This window comes from Trichomycterus rosablanca, chromosome 21, assembly GCF_030014385.1.
Source record: "Trichomycterus rosablanca isolate fTriRos1 chromosome 21, fTriRos1.hap1, whole genome shotgun sequence".
NCBI lineage: Eukaryota > Metazoa > Chordata > Actinopteri > Siluriformes > Trichomycteridae > Trichomycterus > Trichomycterus rosablanca.
This window is the reverse complement of record NC_086008.1, coordinates 19,338,682-19,347,081: the sequence shown is the minus strand read 5'-3', so window position 1 is coordinate 19,347,081 and position 8,400 is coordinate 19,338,682. Positions and strand designations below refer to the sequence as shown.

Genomic DNA, 8,400 nt, shown 5'->3' with positions numbered 1-8,400 from the left:
TTAAAAACTTCACTCATACCAGCACAACACACACTAACACACCACCACCATGTCAGTGTCACTGCAGTACTGAGAATGATCCACCACCTAAATAATACCTGCTCTATAGTGGTCCTGGGAGAGTCCTGACCATTGAAAGGCATGACAGATGGACTAGTCAGTAATTGTAGAACTACAAAGTGCTTCTATATGGTAAGTGGAGCTGATAAAATGGACAGTGAGTGTAGAAACAAGGAGGTGGTTTTAATGTTATGGCTGATCGGTGTACAATCTTTGCATATCTCGTTCCCACTCCTTGCTTAGTCATAGCCGAGATTTAGGATCTTTCTCCATTAGTCAATACGTCATTTTTTTTTGCATTTTTTTTTATTTATACAGGATGTCCCCTGCAGGGCTCCGTAGTTACTATCAACACTAATAAAAACAAGGTGTGTATAAGCCTCCTATATCATTACCTGGGCATTTCTGAGCACTACTATCCAAAAAACCCTTAAATAGTTTTGTGAGGACTAGGCACTTCTACTATAATTAAAAACCAATAAAAAAATCTGTCCACAGGTGTTGGAGTAGAAAGTCTTTTCGGGTTCGTATTAAGTTCCCATAGTGCAGAAAACATCCGCAGTCAGCGTCTGTACGTGGATCTTACCTGCAGTTCAACCGCTGTGCGTTTAAATAAAGTCTCTCTGTCGTTATTCCTCCTCACACTCAGGTCGTTCCTCACGTCCCTAAGAATGCTGGGGGTAGCCTGGGCAGGCGTGTGTGTGCCGGTAGTTAGTGATGAACAGTGCAGACCGATGCCACCAGTAGAACATCAGCACCACCAGAATGTGCCACAGCTGGTGGCTCGAACCCACGTAGTTCAGCTGACCTGCACACACACACACACACACACACAAGACAATACTGATCATTCCAAGCACCAGCGTAACAGCACTAAACACACAGAAACTTCCTCTTGTGGACAGAACAGACACACACACACATTATTTCCCCATTATTTTCCCATTAGGAATAATGTAAACTGGATGAATCTGTTCCAGACCTCCAAATGTTTGCTTATTTAAACCTATATAACAACACTTGCAATAAAATGCATAAAATCATTCACTGTACATGTAATAAATGCAAATTTAACTGCACCTTGAGAACTGCACTGAGAACTCAGACACAAGTTCCACAAGTTTTATTATTTTATTTCTGAATTTTCTCCCCTTTTCTCCCAAATTAAGCGAAGCCGATTAGTCTTCTGCTGCTGGTGACACTGACCACATCCGAGGAGGGTGTATTTCATAGACCGCTCCACTTCTGGACAGGCGTCTCGGGCTAACCAGGGTCCGTACACAGCCTCATAAACCCCACCCCCATTTTCAGTCCTGTCTTGCCCACATAGTAGACTAGTGGACGATTCTGTCTGCTGCAGGCACTGCCAATCTCACCTGCTAGGGGGTGCCCAGCCGACCGGTAGCAGAGCAGAGATTCAAATGAAAAGTAAAAGGCCAATTTGCTGACCTAATTTGTCTCTGTTTACATGAGTGATAGGATTAGTTCTGGCAGGAGACTCACTTTGTTCTCGCCTTTCATTTTTGCAAGTTCTAGTGCTTAGTTATGGCTTCAATCAGCCCAGTCAGCCCAGCCGACCGGTAGCAGAGCAGAGATTCAAATGAAAAGTAAAAGGCCAATTCACTAACCTGATTATTACTTTTTCAAAGACCTGTAGGTCTAATCTTACCTGGGAAGTAGCGTTCAGGAATTTTGGAGACATAAAAGACGAATCCAGATGCAGCGAGGAGGTACATTATTAGCACTCTGGGAAGAAATGCCTAAAGAAATAAAAGAAAAGAAAAAAAAAAAACACACATCAGGTTACACATTACAGTAAAAAAAAACAACACCATGTTTTTACTTTGATGTTATGGGTGAATGGATGATTAATGGCCACAAATGGCAACAATATGCATTCAAAATCAAATCCACAACCCAAAAAACACTGTGACATGATATTTAGTCTAAGCAATTGATACTTAAGGGTCTTGCTCAAGGGCCCGACAGTCGCAACCTAGCAGTATTGGGGCTTGAACCAGCGACCTTTCAATTACTAGTCCAGTACTTTAACCACTAGGCTACTATATACACTGTATGATGGTTATCCCTGAAGCAGGTGGATCGAATCATTACCTGCACTATTTCAGCACCGAATCCTCCACTCAGCCAGATCCAGTGGACGGTAGGGATGAGGCCATAGGCCACCACAGAGCAGAAGATGACCGAGCGCAGCTTTTGCCACTTCTTGGTCAGGTACAGAGGATGGATCTGGGCGAAGAAGACTCCCAGCGTCATGGCCAGAACCACGATCAAATACACCTGTCTCCAGTACTGGAAAAGAATCAGAGCCGAGAGAGAGTATGACGTTTACATACTTTCATCTGAAAGAGCACACAAACGATTGAACGAAACCATATAATAAATAAATAAAGAGGAACCTCGATTTAACGTATAAAATCTGGAAAACCGAATGTCCGGTCTGATTGTTTAAAATTCCTGTGAGAAGGGTACCAAGACCAGTAGTTTGTCTCTCTGTTTTGGCAGGAGACTCACTTTGTTCTCGCCTTTTTCTCTGTGTTTTATGCTTCATTTTTGCTTCAAGTTCTAGTACTTAGTTATGGCTTCAATCAGAGGCATCTAGGTACTGCTGAAAAGTTAATGGCATATGTGAGGAAAATGGTGTGATGAAACAGACAGTGAGGGACATACACCGATCAGCCATAACATTAAAACCACCTCCTTGTTTCTACACACACTGTCCATTTTATCAGCTCCACTTACCATATAGAAGCACTTTGTAGTTCTACAATTACTGACTGTAGTCCATCTGTTTCTCTACATGCTTTGTTACCCCCTTTTATGCTGTTCTTCAATAGTCAGGACTCTCCCAGGACCACTACAGAGCAGGTATCATTTGGGTGGTGGATCATTCTCAGCACTGCAGTGACACTGACATGGTGGTGGTGTGTTTTTAACTGCTGGTGCTGCTTGAGTTTTTAAACACCTCACTGTCACTGCTGGACTGAGAATAGTCCACCAACCAAAAACATCCAGCCAACAGTGCCACGTGGGCAGCGTCCTGTGAGCAGTGATGAAGGTCTAGAAGATGACCGACTCAAACTTTACATCTACAGGGTTAGGATTATTACAATTAGGTAGGAGTGTCTAATAGAGTGGACAGTGAGTGGACCTTCTTGCTGTAAGGCGACACCCAACAATAAGTGTTTTATGACAGGAAAAGTACAACTGATGATGTGATATTATGAACAGAACGTGTTTCTGGAGGTATTTCTGAAACATCTACAAACTTTATTTTCCTGCAACTGTATCTCCAAAATCCTAAACAAACTTGAACGCTGGACAGAGGAAAAAAAAAGCCCTCTCACTTTCTCTTGGGGGACTTGGCTGATTGAGTAGTCACCCAAAAAGCAGAGCTAAACACTTGGCAGGCCGGGAGTGGAGATGGCTCACCCACGTGTGTGAATGTCATATGGTGGGGAACAGGAGTGACGGAGCGGGTCCTCGAACGCGGCCATCTGCTTTGGGCTGGAGCAGATTTCCGCCGCATTCTGGGGCACAATAAGCCGGCACTTCCAATATGTGGGGGGGGGAGGTTGTGCGTTTAAGCGTGTGTGCGGTGCATGGAACGACGTGGCCGTCCGCCACGGCCCTCTGCGAAGAGCAAGTGGGAGTTGAGGGGGGGAGGGTTTGGAGAGGGGGTGTGGGTGAGCAGCCTGCCCGGGATGTTTCGGATCCAAGTTTCTATGAAAGCTCTGCTCGTCGCTTGCTTGAGACAAAGGAGACGCTGTTTTTGGCCAAATCAGTTAATCTGTTAGTGGCGCTTTTAATAGGATGTTCAATCGTGGAAATTGTAGCACAATGCCGCAATTACAGTAAATTCTACTCTATAAAAATATACATTTTAGGGTAACCTAATGCTGCATGTGGTGCTGCTGCACCAGATAAAGGCTTTACATTATTGTATTTATATAAATTAATAACTACATAACCTCTACAGAACTGTCCCGAAGTGTTTTGCCTCGCGATGAGCTGAACTCTTGCTCTGTATCTGTTGCATAGGTAGCTTATGCCCACAACAAAAGCAGGCGGACCATCTGCTGCTCCACCGCTTTGGGACGATGCTCCTCAGGCCAACTAATTAATCTACCCCTCTCCGAATATCAGCCCCCCCTCACCACGTTCGCACATGCATGCCACAAGCACAGTGTAAACACTCATCTTTTTATATCGATCGCAAGAGGCACTATAGGTCTACGTAAATACGACAACGAGCTGAGGCTGCACAACCCACTAACACGCCAGCCATAACGTTAAAACCACCTCCTTGTTTCTACACTCACTGTCCATTTTATCAGCTCCGCTTACCACATAGAAGCACTTTGTAGTTCTACAATTACTGACTGTAGTCCATCTGTTTCTCTGCATGCTTTGTTAGCCCCCTTTCATGCTGTTCTTCAATGGTCAGGACCCCCACAGGACCACCACAGAGCAGGTATTATTTAGGTGGTGGATGATTCTCAGCACTGCGGTGACATTGACGATTGATGGTGGTGGTGTGTTAGTGTGTGTTGTGCTGGCATGAGTGGATCAGACACACCTCACTGTCACTGCTGGACTGAGAATATACCCAGCCAACAGCGCCACGTGGGCAGCGTCCTGTGACCACTGATGAAGGTCTAGAAGATGACCGACTCGAACAGCAGCAATAGATGAGCGATCGTCTCTGACTTTACATCTACAAGGTGGACCGACTGGGTAGGAGTGTCTAATAGAGTGGACAGTGAGTGGACACAGCACTGCTGTGTCTGATCCACTCATACCAGCACAACACACACTAACACATCACCACCATGTCAGTGTCACTGCAGTGCTGAGAATGATCCACCACCTAAATAATACCTGCTCTGTGGGGGTCCTGACCATTGATGAACAGGGTGAATGCAGTCTAAAAAGGTATGAATAGAAACAGATGGACTACAGTCAGTCATTGTAGAACTACAAAGTGCTACAATATGGTAAGTGGAGCTGATGAAATGGACAGTGAGTGTAGAAACAATACACACCTAGGTAATCCCATTCTTATGCTTATTATTATTATTATTATTATTATTATTATTAATGAGCCACTGTTCCACCTCCATAAACACAAGTGTGCTTGTGTCTTTAGCAGTAAAATACAAATCGGTAACTGGATATGACTAAATTGGGGGGGAAACACTAAACATATATAAGCAAATAAACCGTTTACATACATTATTGCAGTAAAAGCCGTAGAAGACACCGGGAACGTAGCAGCCCAAAGTCCCGATGGAGATTCCGGCGTAATCCAGGGCCATCCAGCGCCGACTGCTTTTCTCTGAGCGGTGGCAGCAGAACAGATGATACCCCACCGAGCACAGCATACACACCTGAACAGCACAAGCAAACAGGATTAAACACAGTTTTATTTATGGTTTTCAATCAAGCGCCCACCCGTTGGCGGACCCGGTTTAGAATTTCCGTCGAAAGTGGCGAGGCGAGACGCCCACGTCTGCCCGCTTTATTTACAAATACGAGAAATCAATTACTCAAGCGATTTTCTTAAGCCTACCTAGCAGCGTACAGCTTTATCATAACAGCGATGCTGTTCTCTTTTTCTGACTGTTTCTGGCATGATGCTTTCTTTAAGTGTATGTTCTGGGAGTTAGCCGAGTCTCTAAGCTACATCCATGCTACAACTGAAAACAGATGGATAACACGCCAACGGATACAAGCCTCAGTTTAGGATTCTAAATTCGATCCACCTGAAATAGCGGCTCATTTTTTATTTGGATAAACGGCAATTATGATTGTGTAAAACTGGACATCTTGAACGTTCTATAACAGCAGCTATAATAGCGGTGGCCAAGCCAGATAGAAATAAGACAATTGTGTCTGAATAATTACACTCCTCCCAATCGTCGTATCCAGTCGCTTCCTCTCTACTGATGCTGATCCATACTTCTGATTGAGGAGAGCGAGCCTGTGTGCAGCACCCGACTGCATCTTTTTACCTGCCCGAGGCGAGTTCATGTGCGGATCAGCTTTGCGCACGGAGAGCCACACCCTGATCGATGCATTATTCCACGACGCCATCAATCAGCCAATTGCATCAGTTATGAGCTCCCTATCCGGCTCCATACCCTGTATGAACAACAGCCAATCCTTGTTCATATAGCCGCCCAGCTCAGCCAGATGGTCGTCTGACCTCTCAACAATTCGCCAAAGCTCTAATGTCCACTTCTGATGCCAGTGTGCCCTTTGTAAGTGCTTTCAGTGATGGACAGCAGTCAGCAAGGGCACTATACCACTGTACCCAGAAAGGTGTGTTGTGGCACATTTACCGCATGAGGTTTAACAGCCAATCCTTGTTCGTATAGCCACCCAGCCCAGCCGGAGGGCAGAGCTAAGATTCAAACCGACGAGTTCCACTTCTGTACCAGATGCCACCACGGCCTTAAGTTTCTTCCCCACCTCAATCACTTTCCCGAACGCCGCACTACACCCTTACCACCACTAACACCAGTATTCGCACCTGCACGTTATACATCATTATACAAACCCAGCTATACACACCTGGAAGCAGAAGAGTCCGATAGCGTAGATGACATAATCCTCTCTGGTGGCCGCAACCATTGGCAGCACCCCCACCATGTCGTACAGGCCCAGCGAGAGGAACAGGAAGAAGCCCAGCAAGTGGCTCCAGATGTTCACGGTCTCGTTAGAAAGGATGAAGAGACTGGAAAGGAAGCAAGAATATCAGAAAAAGCATATTAGAGTGTCTTAGAGCCATATGTTGAATACGTTTAAACACAGAGCTAATAATAGGGCAATCTGAATGAGCCTGTAGTTACATGATGCTCCAAAACTGACTGTGCGAGACATAAATACACAGATGAGCCAAAACATTAGGACCTGTCAAACCTGCTCAGATAAAAAAAAATAAACAGCATCCTGGTGCCATCTTTTCTGTGGGTAAACAATGGACACATGCCCCATCGCCCATGATGCTGGAGAAAACAGGATTTCTCTGACCTCTTGACAACTTTCCAAAGCTCTAATGTCCACTTCTGACGCCAGTGTGCCTATTGTAAGTGCTGAACCCAGAAGGGTTCGATGCACTGTGTGTTGTGGCACATTTACCTCATAAACAGTATTCAAATGATTTGAGGTTTAAGGCACAGAAGCTCTTCTAGCGATATGTAGGTAGCCTAGTAGGCTATCAATCAAAGGGTTAAGGGTTCGAACCTTAGTTCTGCCATGCCGCCACTGTTGGGCCCTTGAGCAAAGCCCTTAACCCTCTTGGCTCCAATGATATGTCCTCTGGCATCAGTAAATCTTGGTCACCTGTAAATACCCCATACTGTTTCCCCATACTGTTGTGATAATTCAATTCAGTCTACTGGCCATTACAATCTGCCCCCTATCAAAATCACTCAGGTCTTGATGCTTCCACGTATACAACACATAACTACCACCAGTCACATATTCAATATATTATTCACTGTACAATGCATGACTGTTTTAAAATTGGCATGTAAATGTATCTACTGTTTACCTTTTAATACACAGTTTAGAAGTCAGGTACGCCCTGTAGCCATCTGTAATGTACGGATTTTCTTTCAGAAAGCCCGGCACTTGCTCGTAAGTGTACAGACGAATTCCTCTGGGCACAAGAACGGGCCAGTACTGGTAACTGCCCAGTTCTATGTACTGGGTATTCTTTAGCACTTTAGCTGAAGGCATTCTGGATTGCTCGGCTTCTTTCACACACTGTACTGGAAAACACAAATACAAGTCTGGATTAATTATACAGTTAATAACTGCTTCATAAGCCACATTACTGTTTTAAGTGTCCAGAGGTAAAACAAGCTTATTAAGTTAATACCAAAATACATCAATATTACCACTTACAGTTGATCATGGACTATCCATCTAGGAAGGAAGGAATTTAGTGAGCTCTTATATAAATGCATGACTAGTTATACACCGATCAGCCATAACATTAAAACCACCTGCTAGTTTCTACACTCACTGTCCATTTTATCAGCTCCACTTACCATATAGAAGCACTTTGTAGTTCTACAATTACTGACTGTAGTCCATCAGTTTCTCTGCATGCTTTGTTAGCCCTCTTTTCACAGAGCAGGTATTATTTAGGTGGTGGATCATTCTCAGCACTGCAGTGACACTGACATGGTGGTGGTGTGTTAGTGTGTGTTGTGCTGGTATGAGTGGATCAGACACAGCAGTGCTGTGTCCACTCACTGTCCACTCTATTAGACACTCCTACCTAGTCGGTCCACCTTGTAGATGTAA

The 8,400-nt window shown here is 44.6% G+C and overlaps 1 protein-coding gene across 1 annotated transcript; it reads right to left on the bottom strand.

Annotated features, from left to right (window-relative positions):
• Positions 1-187: 187 nt before the first annotated feature.
• paqr3a (progestin and adipoQ receptor family member IIIa) lies at positions 188-7,827 on the bottom strand. Its single transcript, XM_063018078.1, has 6 exons — positions 7,640-7,827; positions 6,658-6,820; positions 5,316-5,471; positions 2,176-2,373; positions 1,730-1,820; positions 188-868 (listed from the first exon to the last, which is right to left on the bottom strand). The coding sequence occupies exons 1-6, from the start codon at positions 7,825-7,827 to the stop codon at positions 726-728; spliced, it is 939 nt and encodes a 312-aa protein (XP_062874148.1). The 3' UTR covers positions 188-725.
• Positions 7,828-8,400: the final 573 nt, after the last annotated feature.

What these genes read in the sequence shown, in the direction of transcription:
- paqr3a (XM_063018078.1), bottom strand. Translation starts at nt 7,827, where the DNA reads ATGCCTTCAGCTAAAGTGCTAAAGAATACCCAGTACATAGAACTGGGC. An exon ending in ACGGCTTTTACTGCAATAAT is followed by an intron (nt 2,374 to 5,315) that starts GTATGTAAACGG and finishes ATTCTTTTCCAG; the next exon opens with TACTGGAGACAGGTGTATTT. An exon ending in TCGGTGCTGAAATAGTGCAG is followed by an intron (nt 1,821 to 2,175) that starts GTAATGATTCGA and finishes TTATTTCTTTAG; the next exon opens with GCATTTCTTCCCAGAGTGCT.